The 16259-nt window shown below is 42.0% G+C and overlaps 1 protein-coding gene across 1 annotated transcript in view; it reads right to left on the bottom strand.

The window, feature by feature from the left end:
• The window catches only part of LOC132780836 (lethal(3)malignant brain tumor-like protein 4), a 96592-nt gene that overhangs the window by 47555 nt on the left and 32778 nt on the right, over positions 1-16259 (bottom strand). The window contains exons 10-16 of the mRNA XM_060784652.2: positions 15995-16146; positions 13092-13168; positions 11281-11366; positions 9901-10011; positions 7043-7157; positions 6833-6932; positions 863-1027 (exon numbers count right to left, since the gene is read on the bottom strand). Of these exons, the coding sequence (XP_060640635.2) occupies positions 863-1027; positions 6833-6932; positions 7043-7157; positions 9901-10011; positions 11281-11366; positions 13092-13168; positions 15995-16146 (806 nt within the window). The remainder of the gene's footprint in view (positions 1-862; positions 1028-6832; positions 6933-7042; positions 7158-9900; positions 10012-11280; positions 11367-13091; positions 13169-15994; positions 16147-16259) is intronic.

Genomic DNA, 16259 nt, shown 5'->3' with positions numbered 1-16259 from the left:
ACTTCTGGTCGCAAGCATTTTGGATAAGAAACACTCAACCCTGTACATTTGGATTTCAGATTTTGGAATACCTGTATTTGCATATATGTACAATATGAAATATCTTGGGAGAGGGGACCCAAGTCTAAACTTGAAATTCATTCATGTGCCCTATATACTCATTGGCTGAAGATAACGTTATGCAATATTTGAAATAGTTTTGTGCATTAAACAATATTTGTTTAATCGGAATACAAATGTATTCATCAGAATACCGAGGTATCAATACCTCAGCCACTCATGTGGAGGACTTTGGCTTTTGGAGGATTTCAGCATTCCAGGCAATGAATGCTCAATGCATAGAGTTCTACTTTATATGCTATGTTGTTTGAAGTCTGCTGAAAATGCTTTTGATAAATGCCATGTCCATCCCGTTAGATCAGGCATGAGTAAACTTTGGCTCTCCATCCAGGTGTTTTGGACTTTAACTCCCAAAATTCCTGGCTTCGGCCCTTTCCTTTCCCCTCAGGCCCTTTCCTTAAGCAGCTGAGAGGGGAAAGGAAAGGGCCTGAGGCCAGGAATTGTGGGAGTTGAAGTCCAAAACACCTGGAGAGAGGGCCAAAGTTTGCCCATACCTGTGTTAGATGAACGTGACATCCCAAAAGACTTCCCAAAATCTAAATGAACCTGGAAAATTCTATTTTCTGAATGGCTTTGAAGTCATAAGGATAAAAGGGAATATCCCTATTACACCTTCTTTTAAGAAAGTCATCATGCACTCATGCACATATATCTTCTTGCCTCCAGACACTGAGGCATTTCTTGGCTCCAGTTGACAAACATTGCCCAAGACTAAAACGTAAAGTTAAATTTAAAGGTTCACCTAGACTGCGGAGAGTCTTCCTCCAGATCTGTAAGTGATACAGAAGTTTCGGATTTCTTGAGTTTGTGAAGAATGGAAATAGGTAAAGGTTTTTCTCCCCCAAGGCGATCCTGTAAAGGGCTTTCTCGGTTGCGATTGATTTCAGAATACGGGCAGCCAACCAATCTGCATAAAAAAATGTTTCCAGAAGAAAAATATGTCACCTAGCTATTCCATCTTTCCCTTCAGAAGACTAGCCATACTAATTAGGTAAACTTATATAATACAGCAATAAGTGACAGGTTGTTGGATTCACAAGACTGATTACATTTTTCATAGAGCAAACTCACACATTTGGGCTATTGGGAAAATAATAATAATAATAATAATAATAATCATCATCATCATCATCATCATCATCTTTGTTTATATCCCACCACCACCTCCCCGAAGAGACTCAGGGTGGCTTTCAAGGCACTCCAGGGTGCATATATTACCTACAACCCGTAAAAATGGTACAAAAGTATAAAACACATAAAATTATAACAACAATCGTCATCAACACATGTAGCATAAATCAAAATAATACAATTTCAAAACAACAGTGGATAAAACTAACTGCCATCAATTCACAAGGTGCCAAGTGTCAGCTTCCTATGAGCCCATTCAGCCTGTCTGAACATCCATGTTTTCAGGTTGGAACAGAAGGACTGAAGGGTAGGGCGAATCTAACCTCTTTTAGGAAGATATTCCAGAGCCGGGGGGCCACCACAGAGAAGGCCCTCTCTTTTGTCCCCAACAACCACGCTTGAAGCGGTGGAGGGACAGAGCGAAGGACCACCCCTGTCGATCTCAGAACCCATGCCGGTTCATAGAAAGAGATGCGATCTCAAAGATAGGTTGGACCCAAAGCATATAGGACTTTGTAGGTAATAACCTGCTCCTTGAATTGAGCATAGTTATAGATCTGGAAGCCAAGCCCTAAGAGGAGCGGCTGAAGGCAAAGGCAATGCGAGTAGATCAATAGGTCAACTTGGCGGGAAGGTAAAAGGACACCCCATGCAGATATGCAGACATGTCAGCAACACAATCGGAGATGTCTACAGATAGCAGGCTCGTTTGGCATGGAAAATGGAACGAGAGCACCTCCCCATGGCCAGAGTTGAACACTGCCTCCAGACGCCAGAGATGGAAAAAAGGGGAAGGCCTCTCCCTTTGTCTGAGTTGTATGTCGATGTTCACTGTGTGTAAATGCCATTGAATGTTTGCCTCATATGTGTATATTGTAATCCGCTCTGAGTCCATCCGGAGAAGTAAAACAGAATATAAATAAAGTGTTATTATGGCCCCTGGTGGTGCAGCGGATTAAACTGCTGAGCTGCTCAACTTGCTGACTGAAAGGTCGGCAGTTTGAATCCAGGGAGCGGGGTGAGCTCCCGCTGTTAGACCCAGCTTCTGCCAACCTAGTACCTTGAATATATACAAATGTGAGTAGATCAATAGATACTGCTTCTGTGGGAAGGTAACAGTGCTCCATGCAGTCATGCCAGCGGCTACATGACCTTGGAGGTGTCTATGGACAATACAGCTCTTCGGCTTAGAAATGGAGATAAGCACCAACCCCCAGAGTCGGACTCAACTAGATTTCATGTCAAGGGGAAACCTTTACCATTATTATTATTATTATTATTATTATTATTATTATTATTATTAAAGCTTCTTGGTGGGGGTTCTGGCCCCAGTTGGGGTCCCATTAATTGAATGTGGGGGTTGCAAGAAATTTTTGTATCGAGCCATCATTTTGCTTCACGGCTATCTTTTTAGTTTATGAAATACTTCCGTTTAAATGTTGATTCTACGTTGGATTCCTAAGCCAAATTCAACAGAAATTAAAAACATCATCAGTCACCTGCCACTAAAAATTCAAGAAGTATTTGCCTGTAGTATGTTTATTTATTTATTATTTATTATTTATTTATTTACTTCATACTGCTCTCTCTCAGCCCGTAGGCGACTCAGAGCGGTTTACAACCAAATCAGTATACAAAGTGCAAAACATTAGCATTTAAAACAGTAACCATGGCAATTACATCAATATAACAATACATCAATACATCAATATAACAACAATACATCCATATAACTAATCCATCACGTCTCATCAGGAAAGTCATAATCCGATCTCCTTGTCCATTATTCCATGTTCCATGATCAATCAATTGATTGCACTGCTTAATTAAACGCCTGTTCAAAGAGCCAGGTCTTCACTCTTCTCCTGAACGCCAGCAGGGAGGGGGCCGATCTAATGTCTGCAGGAAGGGCGTTCCACAGCCGAGGGGCCACCACTGAGAAGGTCCTGTCTCTCGTCCCCGCCACCCGTGCTTGTGAGGCTGGCGGGATCGAGAGCAGGGCCTCCCCGGACGATCTTAATGTCCTGACTGGTTCATAGGGAGCGATGCATTCGGACAGATAGGTCGGGCCAGAACCGTTTAGGGCTTTAAAGGCTAAAGCCAGCACTTTGAATTGTGCCCGGTAGCAGATTGGCAGCCAGTGGAGCTGGCGCAACAGAGGAGTGGTGTGCTCCCTGAGTGCCGCTCCTGTTAACAACCTGGCTGCCGATCATTGGACCATTTGTAGCTTCCGAGCAGTCTTCATAGGCAACCCCACGTAGAGAGCGTTGCAGTAGTCTATACGGGATGTAACCAGCGAGTGGACTACTGTGGCCAAGTCAGACTTCCCAAGGTATGGGCGCAGCTGGCGCACAAGTTTTAATTGTGCGAATGCTCCCCTGGTCACCGCCGAAACCTGGCGTTCCAGGCTCAGCGATGAGTCCAAGATCACACCCAAGCTGCGAACCTGCGTCTTCAGGGGGAGTGTAACCCCGTCCAACACAGGCTGTAACCCTATGCCCTGTTCGGCCTTACGACTGACCAGGAGTACCTCTGTCTTGCCTGGATTCAATTTCAATTTGCTCGCCCTCATCCAGACCGTTACAGCGGCCAAGCACCGGTTCAGGACCTCGACAGCCTCCTTAGTAGCAGGTGGAAAGGAGTGACAGAGTTGGACATCATCTGCGTACAGATGACACCGTACCCCGAAACTCCGGATGATCTCCCCCAACAGCTTCATGTAGATGTTAAACAACATAGAAGACAAGATTGAACCCTGAGGAACCCCACAAGACAATGGTTGTAGGGTAGAATAACACCTTCTGAGACCTTCTGAGATCGACCCTCTAGGAAGGACCGGAGCCACTATGTGCAGGGAGAGACAGATTAAAACCTTCTGCATACATGCATGTGAACAGATTCTGATGTTTCCCAGAGGTGGGGATGGGCCCATTTCAGCACATGGCTCACTCTGCAATCTGGGACCTTTTAAGTTGAAGGTACAAACCCTTTCTCCAAACATCCCACTGTGGTCCCTTTCTAACTCAAGAGGAAAAAGGTGAGCCATCAGAGTATGGCTCCTTCTACACTGCCATATAAAACCCAGATAATCTGCTTTGAACTGGATTATATAGCAGTGTAGACTCAGATCATCCAGTTCAAAGCAGATAATGTGGATGATCTGCTTTGATAATATGAATAATATGAAGAAGGGGTCTAGATTCTGTCACTTGAGACTGCAAAGTAAACATGTCATGACAAAAAAAGTTGAAGCCTTATCTCCTGCAGTATCAAATATGCAGCCAAGATTTAATTCTTTATGTAAAAATAAACATGCATATCCATCTTATTAGTATGCAAAATAGCTTCTGCCTTTGAGAAATGGTAAAATTATGTGTACACCAAAGAATTCCCCAACTTCTAGATTTAGTTATGGCACCTCAATTTTGGGTTGGGATCCCAGGTCTCAGAAGCTTTGATCTAAGTCACTGACAAATAAATGCCCAATCCCACAGGACTGGCATTGTTGCATGCAAGATTCTAAGGGCCAGTATCCTGCTCCTCCACATAAAGATGTCTACAAACGGTAAGATCACATGTTTGATGAAAAGGGAGACGAGGCCTTTGCCATTGCAGGGATAATGCCAGCTTTATATCTACACCACAAAACATCATAAAGACATTTATTATTATTTATTATTATTTAAAACTTTGGAGCCCCAGGTGGTGCAGTGGGTTAAACCCCTGTGCCGGCAGGACTGAAGATCGACAGGTCACAGGTTCGAATCTGGGGAGAGGTGGATGAGCTCCCTCTATCAACTCCAGCTTCTCATGTGGGGACATGAGAGAAGCCTCCCACAAGAATGATAAAAACATCAAATCATCTGGGTGACCCCTGGGCAACGTCCTTGCAGACGGCCAATTCTCTCACACCAGAAGCAACTTGTCTTGACACGACAAAAAAAATAAATTAAAACTTTTACATCCCGATCTTCTCTACCTCCACGAAGGGACTCAGACCGGCTAACAGCAAGGATTCAATGCCACAATACAGTCTAAAACATCATACAGCAATAAAAGATTAAAATACATATAAAATAAAATACATATAAGCAAGTTCGCCAAGATAAAATCATGTCCAACTCAGTCCGCATATGTCAGTAACTTTAGTCTATTGCTGATCTCAGCCATTATTCCGGAAATGCTTCGTTCCATAGCCAGGATTTCACTAGCTTCCTGAAGGTCAGGAGGGAGGGGGCAGATCTAATCTCATTTTGGAGAGAATTCCATAGCCAAGGGGCCACCACAAAAAAGGCCCTGTCTCTCGTTCCCACCAGACACAATTGCAAAAGTGGTGGGACCGAGAGCAGGGCCCCTCCAGAAGATCTTAAAAGCCTTGATGGTTCATAGGTTGTGAACACCATGATCATTTTTCCCCTCAATAGGCAGGATGGGAAAAGCTGCACACCCCCTTTGCACATTATGCACCCCCTTTTAAATCTATGCACTCATTCTGAGTGATTGGGGAAATAATATGCAGCTAGATATTCCAATAATTTCAGAGCCTGGTGACATCTTCTAGCCTGTTGCACTGCTGATTCTTTATGAATAAAAACAGCACAATTTTTCATAGCGGAGGAGCAAATTCAGTTAATGTGTCTTCTGCAAGAACACTGGAAGAACACTGGAATATATATTTCAAATGCTGTTGTGTGTGTTCAAGATGTTTCTGAATTATCATGACCCTAAGGCCCTGTGTCTTGGGATTTCTTGGGAGGAGTTATTCCAAGGCGGTTTGCCTTTCCTTACCAGTGAAGCCCATATCAAGAAAAAGATTTCAGAATGGATTTTGACTTTGAATTTGTTTTAATGGTTTTGTATTGGGAATTTTTAAAATCCTGTTTTAATGTTCAGATATTTGTATATTTTTAAATAGTGATGCTGATGCTTTTATGTTAAGCCACTTTGCGTCCCTTTTGGGGGAGATCAAGCAGGGTATAAATAAATATAATAATAAAAATATTTATTTATTTACTGTATTTATATACTGCCTTTCTCACCCCTGGGGGCACTCAAGGTGGTTTACATTTTAATGCCAAAAATTCAGTGCCAACATTCATGTAAAACAAATCATATTAAATGAAGCCTCCAACAAGCAAAGATTGAAGAGAAATCTGAAATGTCAGTCCAGCATGGCACATCTGAGTTCTACTGTATCACCAACCCAGTATTTCACCAAGTGTGAAGTATAAACATTGTAAGTGAGGTAATCTGGCAGCATTTCTATAATTTTTAAAGATACAACCCAACATTGTCACTTGGAGGTTTCCTCAACATATGAACATTCTATGCAAGTTATAGAATAAATTAATGGCACCCCATCTTTGCGCTTTGTTGCATGTCTGGCAATAAGCATCTCTTTAGCTATAGCTTATTTGCAGCAGTTAAAGTGATTAAGCTAAAATGATAATAACTTGCTACTTTACTCAAAGCAGGATCAGAACACCTTGAAGCTGCATTATTTTTTAAAAAATAGGCACTTGGCAACACGACGACTTTACAATCCCCTGTAAATTACTCCATAACCCTCAGATACACATACGTGTAATGTGTTCCATATCGGGGGCCCCTAACGTGACCCAATCCCTGACAGCCTGGAGTAGGGCATCCTTGTCCCGATGTCCCAGGTGGATCTGAACGACCTGAAAAAAGCACAACAAGTTAAGGAGCAGGTTTCACTTCCAAATCTTGCTTCAAATTATCATGTCAAGAGAGCAGGAAAAACAGCCTGCACCCTTTCTCCTCTTCTCACCTGGTGGGAGCTGCAGGTCATGCCCGGCTTTGGCACACCAACCCACAGGGTGAATATCTGAACTATAGGCATCAACCCAGAAGTCAAAGTAAGGGTCCCAACCATCAAAGTGTATCTAATCAAGAAAGAAAACAAATGAAGGAAGGGTAAGGATATGGGATGCAACTTGCCATGAAAAAGTCTTGCCATTCCTTGTAATATTTGGCATTTAATCGATGTGTTGGAGTTTGTTTTTGTTCTTTGCTCTCAGTCATAGAATCATAGAATCATAGAGTTGGAAGAGACTTCATGGGCCATCCAGTCCAACCCCCTGCCAAGAAGCAGGAATATTGCATTCAAAGCACCCCTGACAGATGGCCATCTAGCCTCTGTTTAAAAATCTCCAAAGAAGGAGCCTCCACCACACTCCAGGGCAGAGAGTTCCACAGCTGAACAGCTCTCACCGTCAGGAAGTTCTTCCTCATGTTCAGATGGAATCTCCTTTCTTGTAGTTTGAAGCCATTGTTCCGTGTCCTAGTCTCCAGTTTTAGCAGAAAATAAGCTTGCTCCCTCCTCCCTATGAGTTCCTCTCACATATTTATACATGACTATCATATCTCCTCTCATCCTTCTCTTCTTCAGGCTAAACATGCCCAGCTCCTTAAGTCGCTCCTCATAGGGCTTGTTCTCCAGACCCTTGATCATTTTAGTCGCCCTCCTCTGGACACATTCCAGCTTGTCAATATCTCCCTTCAATTGTGGTGCCCAGAATTGGACACAATATTCCAGGTGTGGTCTAACCAAGGCGGAATAGAGGGGTAGCATCACTTCCCTACATAGAATCATAGAATCAAAGAGTTGCAAGAGACCTCATGGGCCACCCAGTCCAACCCCCTGCCAAGAAGCAGGAATATTGCATTCAAATCACCCCTGACAGATGGCCATCCAGCCTCTGTTTAAAAGCTTCCAAAGAAGGAGCCTCCACCACACTCCGGGGCAGAGAGTTCCACTGCTGAACGGCTCTCAAAGTCAGGAAGGTCTTCCTCGTGTTCAGATGGAATCTCCTCTCTTGTAGTTTGAAGCCATTGTTCCGCGTCCTAGTCTCCAAGGAAGCAGAAAACAAGCTTGCTCCCTCCTCCCTGTGGCTTCCTCTCACATATTTATACATGGCTATCATATCTCCTCTCAGCCTTCTCTTCTTCAGGCTAAACATGCCCAGCTCCTTAAGCCGCTCTTCGTAGGGCTTGTTCTCCAGACCCTTGATCATTTTAGTCGCCCTCCTCTGGACACATTCCAGCTTGTCAATGTCTATCTTGAATTGTGGTGCCCAGAATTGGACACAATATCCCAGGTGTGGTCTAACCAAAGCGGAATAGAGGGGTAGCATTACTTCCCTAGATCTAGACACTATACTCCTATTGATGCAGGACAAAATCCCATTCGCTTTTTTTTGCCGCCACATCACATTGTTGGCTCATGTTTACTTTTTGTCCACGAGGACTCCAAGACCTTTTTCATACGTACTGCTCTCGAGCCAGGCATCACCCATTCTGTATCTTTGCATTTCGTTTTTCCTGCCAAAGTGGAGTATCTTGCATTTGTCACTGTTGAACATCATTTTGTTAGTTTTGGCCCATCTCTCTAATCTGTCAAGATCGTTTTGAATTCTGCTCCTGTCCTCTGGAGTATTGGCTATCCCTCCCAATTTGCTGTCATCTGCAAATTTGATGATCATGCCTTCTAGCCCTTCATCTAAGTCATTAATAAAGATGTTGAACAGTCCACTCAATGTGCTGTTTTTCTCTTTTTCAGGTGACTTGGTGTCATCTGGTGTTTATTCTTGAATTGGCAAGACTAAGAAAAGACTGGGTTCTATTGCTCTTTTTCAAAAATATATTTTTGATAAATGAAACTCCCCCCTATTCTCATGGATACGTCAAGGGCAGGTTTTAGGGGCAGAATGATGGGTTCTGATATGACCTGTGGATAAATCATGTCATGGAGAGGTCTTCAGCAGTGGAATCTGCTGCTTTGGCGTGTAGTTGTGGAGCCTCCTTCTCTGGAGGTTTTCAAGAAGGGACTGGATAGCCATCTGTTGGGAGTATTTTGATTGTTTTCCTGCATGGAAGAATGGGGCTTGGACTGGATGCTCCTTGTGGTTTCTTCCCATTCTATGATTCTATTATTCGATTTTATACAGAAAGTGGAACAAAATTTGATGTGATCATTACAGATCAAGTCCTGATGCTGAGGTCCTCTGCAAATAACTGCCTAGGTATGATGGCTCCAGTATAGCAAATTTACATTAGTCACAGAGAAATCATCTCTCAAGGGGGAAAAATCCATTCAATAAATGTGTAAAGGTAAAGGTTTCCCCTGACATTGTCTAGTCATGTCCAACTCTGGGGGGGTGGAGGGTGCTCATCTTCATTTCTAAGCTGAAGAGCCGGCATTGTCCATAGACACCTCCAAAGTCGTGTGGCCAGCATGACTGCATGGCACACCGTTACCTTCCCACCTGAGTGGTACCTACTGATCTACTCACATTTGCATGTTTTCAAACTGCTAGTTTGGCAGAAGCTGGAGGTAACAGCAGGAGCTCACCCTGCTCCCTGGATTTGAACCGTTGACCTTTCGGTCAGCAAGTTCAGCAGCTCAGTGGTTTAACCCGCTGAACCACCAGAGGGCCCTGATTGATTTACATACTAAGCAACATTAAATCATCTAGCAACGCTAAGCACAAGCGCTGTAATTCATAATGGAGAATAAAATCAAGTTGCTATATTATAGCTCAAAGTGGATTCTCTCTCTCTCTTGAAAGCTTGAATGCAAGGACTAAATTGAAATGGAGCTATGCCTTGCTTGAATAAAACACATACCTTCAAATGATGGTCATCTGTTGAAACGATAGTTGCCACTCTAATTAACATCGGATTTCTTTTGTCTACAGCTTCCAGTTTCATATTAGCCTGAAATCTATGAGCTGGGTGCTAAAATATAATATATTGCAAAATGGAGACAGACTGAAATTATAATGCACATTATATTCACAATGCACACAATGATAAACTATAAGCTAATACTGGGCTTATGTTCCATTATTGAACAACCAGAGTATGAAATTGGAAGAATCTGCTTCTGCTTTAAATTATCTACTAAATGTGGCTGCAATTTTGATTCAAACAACAAAGAGCAATTAGTTTAAGCCAAGAAGTGTGTATTTCAAATCTCCTATGATGTTAAATGATGGAAGAGGAAGAAGCACTCATTTTGCCTTGTCTCTGTAACACTACACTATGATTTAGTGCAGTGTTTCTCAACCTGGGTGTCAGGACCCCTGGAGGGGGTCACCAAAGACCATCAGAAAACACAGTCATTTCTGTTGTTCATTGGGAAATGTGGCCCAGTTCTATCGCTGGTGGCATTCAGAATTCTCTTTTATTGTAAGTGAACTATAAATCCCAGCAACAACAACTCCCAAATGTCAAGCTCTATTTTCCTCAAACTCCACCAGTGTTCACATTTGGGCATATTGAGTATTTGTACCAAGTTTGGTCCAGATGTATCATTGTTTGAGTCCACAGTGCTCTCTGGATGTAGGTGAACTACAACTCCAAAACTCAAGGTCAGTGCCCACCATCCAGTATTTTCTGTGGGTCGTGGGAGTTCTGTGTGCCAAATTTGCTTCAGTTCCATCATGAGTGGAGTTCAAAATGCTCCTTGGCTGTAGGTTAACTACAAATCCCAGCAACTACTACTCTCAAATGACAAAATCAACCCCACAAGTATTCAAATTTGGGCGTATCGGGTATTTGTGCCAAATTAGGTCCAATGAATGAAAATACATCCTGCACACCAGATATTTACATGATGATTCATAACAGTTGTGAAGTAGAAACAAAAATAATGTTATGGTTGGGGGTCACCACAACATGAGGAACTGTATTAAGAGGTTGCAGCATTAGGGAGGTAATGCTAAATTACAATTCAGTGTTTTATCGGAGAGGGGCAAAGCACATCATTTTACTCCAAGCTAACCAGTCTACACTACTAGTGTGCTCACAATCATTAACAAGCACGATCACACACCCCTTTCGATAGTTAAACAGTAAGGTCATGTCCTCTTTGCATTGTCCGTTGAGTTCTAACATTACACAATCACTTCCCCATAAAATACTAACTACGGTAATTTGATTGTAGTAACAAAGGCTTTAAAATTGTAGTTTATCAATAACAAACTCAGGAAAATACTGACGAACCGGTTTAAATGCTCTTGCTGGGGCTGCCTGCGAACCCGTTTCTTCCAAGTATTTTTCCCATGAGAAGGTTTTGGAATCTTTGTACTCTGCAAAGAGATTCAGGAACAGGATCAGACTTCAGAAACACTTGCAAGCCAGTAACAAAACAATGGACATTAAGCCACTTATTTATCTTACTGAATGCATATACAAATTATAGCCTTCCCCAGAGGGGGTTCGGTTTATTTGTAATACTAAATTATGATTCCCAAACTATGATTCATGACTGTTGGTGGAGTTAGCTAGGGCTTCCCATGAAAAAAACCTTTAACTGGTAAACTGGGTCTTCAGGATTTCAGAAGCATGATTTGCCTTAGATTTTTATTCTCTCCAGGAGCCTTTAGGTGAATTTGGAGGCTTAGAGGGGATAATAATAATAATAATAATAATAATAATAATAATAATAATACTTTATTTATACCCCGCTCCATCTCCCCCAGGGGGACTCGATGCGGCTTACATGAGGCCAAGGCCATCAGTGCAGTACATACATTGTAATACAAAAACATAACAATACCAGAACATAAATATATCAAATGCAAAGAAATGTACTCAACGACACAAACAATATAAAACATGCATTTAAAAACAGAGAATTTCACTAGGCAGGGCCACATTCAAGGCTAAAAAATTTAAAAACTGGGAGATAGGACAATATAAATCATCAGGATGAGGATCCGAGAATGAGGGAGGATTCAATTGCACAAACCATAAATAAAGTGCTTCTAAGGACATTTAGTGCAAAGTTTGGCCAGGGAGTTCTTACATTCAATCACTGAAGGCATATTGGAATAGCCAGGTTTTCAGGTTCCTCCTGAAGATTGCTAGCATGGGGACTTGCCTAATATCTCTGAGGAGTGAGTTCCAGAGCCGGGGGGCCACCACAGAGAAGGCCCACTCTCTCGTCCCTGCAAGTCACACTTGAGACGCGGGCGGGAAGATCGAAGAGATTGTGTGGGTTCGTAAATGGAGAAACGGTCGATCTATTATTATTATTAGCTGTCAGGGTTTGGCCTTGGAAAAGGACCTGGGAGGCTCCTAATCTCGCAATCTAGTTGGTGATCTAGTCACAGTTGCACCAAAATGGTCTCTCTAATAAGGAATTTGCAATTGTGCTATTCACCCAAGTGAGGAACATCCTGCACTCTATACACTCACCAGACTTAGCTGGAGGGGGAAGCCTCATTAGACTGCACATGATGCTCAGTCTAACAGTAAAAGCAAAAGTGCTGATTAGTTTTCCAAACATTTAGGATATTCCTTCTCTCCCCTGGGAAAACCAGAAGAGGTCATTTGAGGCCCCTCAAGAAAGTTCAACCACCCTATTAAATCCTCCACTGCCTCATCTGAAGTTTGGGGCTTTGGTTTGACGTGGGCATTAGGTTCCATGTGAAGGTGTAACTGTCAGGGAAGGTTTCAATTTTTTAAGGTGACCATCTTGCACTCCCTATCAATCGCAGGGAATCTATCCACAGTGCTCTAGTTTTGTCAACTCTGTTGATCAAACTTGGACTTTATTGCTGCATCTGATACTCTTTATTAGTTTCCTTAGATTTTGCCCAAAATATATAACCTTGTTGGAACATGAAAGACTCAATTTTCTTACAGTTTTCTTTATTCGTAGCACAACAAACATTGGGCACTCTCCCAACTCCTTCCCAGAACATATGCAACCTCCTTGAAGTAGGTCTCATATAACATTTCAGCACTAAATCAAAGAAGAGGTCAAAATAAATGTTTTTACCAGAATGTAAATAGTTTTTGCAACATACCAGCTGGTGTTATTAAAGGAGTTCCAGTTTCTTGGCAATAACCAACAGGACGAATATATGGGCTCCCGGAATCACACCTGGATCAGAACAGAAGACGAGTTCCAGTTATAGTCTTTTAACTGCTAAAACTGGAGACTAGGACGCAATGGAACAATGGCTTCAAACTACAAGAAAGGAGATTCCATCTGAACATTAGGAAGAACTTCCTGACTGTGAGAGCTGTTCAGCAGTGGAACTCTCTTCCCCGGAGTGTGGTGGAGGCTCCTTCTTTGGAAGCTTTTAAACAGAGGCTGGATGGCCATCTGTCAGGGGTGCTTTGAATACAATATTCCTGCTTCTTGGCAGGGGGTTGGACTGGATGGCCCATGCAGTCTCTTCCAACTATGATTCTATTTCCAGAACAAGAAGAAATATGACTGTGCAAATGGTGGGCTTACCATTCCCCAAAAAGTGTTGATACTCTGAACTGATGGCATTTACTTATATTTTGATTCACTATTCAACCATTCATTCAATAGGCTAGTTGAAGGACGCAGCTTAGGAAAGGAGAGAAGAATAGTGGAAGTGAACGAACAGGATGGTGCCTCCAGGAAGGATTCGGCTTCTTGGATATTAAATGGTGTGTGGTTTTACAATGTTGGACTTCTAGTAAGGGATGGGCTGTACCTTCCCCCAGTGTGGCCAAAATGTTCTTGCAAAGAATCTCACAAATCTGATCATGAGAGCTTTAAACTCAGTTATATGGGGCAAGAAGACAGGTGTTCAAGTTCAAGTTCACTTTATTACAATCAATGACCACCTCATGAGAAGAGGGACACAGTCCTGCACAAGCACATCAGGTCTAAGGGTCGAGAGATTTAAAACTTTAAAACTTCTATACTTTAAAACTCTAACACTTTAAAAACAAGTGCATCATTTCCAGAACATCAAAACAAGAGTATATCAAAATTAATGGATTTAAAAGGGAGGGAGTCTGAAAGGAGGGGATTGGGGTGCTCATGTAGCACAGGGAAGGGAAGTCCAGTCAGAAGAGGGAGCAACATCCATTACTATAATTAAAGACTATAATTAAAAGACTATAATCCCAATTTTCTGCTAATATGAAATCTTGACTTGTACTAGCTGGTGCTATTCATCATTGACTGCTGGATTTTAATCTCTGCTGTGCAGAACTTGGCAACATTATAGGTTATAGCCGAGTCGTATCTGAAAGCAGCAAGGAGATGTAAAATTGTCCAGAGCATCTAGGGCGTTTGAGTAGCCATGGCGTAGTAAGACGGAATTGAATATCTCTATAGAACAGGCACTGTAGAAGAACGTGTTCTGTTGAGAAGACAGGAGTTGTGAGGTAGGAGTTCATCAGGTGCTGGAGATAATAGTCTGGCTGTTATAGAGAGATGGACAAAGCAGGAGAGGGGATACTCTTTAAAAAAACACCTGAGGGGTATTGGCCCATGATCTTAAGATGTCTCTACACCAGCGGTTCTCAAACTGTGCTCCACAGAGCCCTTTGGTTTTGTTTTTCCTGAATGGGTTTCTGCTATTATTATTATTGTTGTTGTTGTTGTTACTACTACTACTACTACTACAACTACTACTTCAAAGGCACCCAGCTATTGGGGGTGCTTTGATTGTGTTTTTCCTGGAAGGCAGAAAGGAAGGGATTGGATTGGGTGGCCCCGGGGGTGGGTCTTAGATACTGTTAAGTTTGTGTTGGTTAAAAATGTTCTTCGTTTTAAATATTTTTGTTTTTTGTTTTTGTGGCCCTGTGTGAATTAGTTCCTACAAACACTGCCCATTCATCTGCCACTGGCCCAGCCCATGCCTGATATAGATACATTATATATAATATAATAGACAAATAGGTATTTGAGCTCCATGAGAAACCTTTGTTTCAAAAAGGGCCCCATAGCTGAAAAAGTTGGAGAACCCTGCTCTACACTAATATACAGAGCACAGGAAAAGAAGATGAACTTAAAACTCTTAACACAGCAAAGCAAATATGATACATTGGCATTATGAAAATTTGGCAGAATTAATCTCATAACTGATTTCAGAAATAGAGAGGTATAACCCATTTCAGAGAAACAGAGCAAATAGGAAAAGAGGAGGATTCGCCTAATTTGTCAAGGTTTTTGATGCATGAGAAGAGTCCAGGGCTTAAATCCTGGAGCACCTGGTTGCATAAGGGGGAAAGAAACACCTCGGCTGTCATTGTGGGATCTGCTGCAAAACTCCAAACCAGACTGAGGACTTACACGGTGCCTTCCAGGAACAGATGGCCCCACATTCAGAAAGGAGTTGCAATGGTTCAGGATGAGGATCCCTTATCCAAAATGCTTTGGACCAAAAGTATTTTGGAATTTGATTTCTTTGAAATGTTTGAATACTTTTATTTGCACATAATGAGATATTTGGGATACTATTCTAAACACGAAATTCATTTATGTTTCATATACACCTTATTTTGACTTTGGCCAGAAATGGCAAAGAAAAGCACAGGAACGTGTATTTTGGCAAAGGGTAGATTTGCCTGAAGCTCAAGGGAGTGCATTAATAACAAATTGGATAGGATAGGATACACCTTATACAAGTAGCTTGAAGGTTATTTTATACACAATATTTTTTTAAAATGTGCATGAAGCCAAGTTTGTCTACACTGAACAAACAGAAGGCAAAAGTGTGGTTATCTCAAACACCCAAGGTCATGATTTCTGAGTATTTTAGATTTCAGAATTCCAGGCAAGAGAAACACAACCTTAATGGGAAATTTCAAATTTTCTGATATTTATTGGAAATCAAACTCTGCCAAGAATATAAGATTCAATAAGAATGGTGTTCAAAAGGACCTCACAGACTAGAGAGTTGGATTCACACGAGAAGCATTCATTTTTTTTCCTTACCAGTAACCATAGCTTTCATTCCAGTTGTCAAAATGAACCAGCAGCCGATTATCTAACATGTCTGCAATGGTTGCAACACGCATCAAGGATGGATTCTTTTTGTCTACAGCCTCTAACTTCATTCCCACTCGAAAGCCAGAAGGGGTAATGGGCTGAGGAAAATTTAGGAAACAATGTTATTAGCCAGAACCATTAATATTCTTCTGCCTTACAATGGTCTGGAACTCAAGCCCATGAAGAGAGGCTTAGTTTTCTCTTGGTAGAA

Source organism: Anolis sagrei, chromosome X, assembly GCF_037176765.1.
Source record: "Anolis sagrei isolate rAnoSag1 chromosome X, rAnoSag1.mat, whole genome shotgun sequence".
Lineage (NCBI taxonomy): Eukaryota > Metazoa > Chordata > Lepidosauria > Squamata > Dactyloidae > Anolis > Anolis sagrei.
This window is presented reverse-complemented; position numbering and strand designations above follow the sequence as displayed.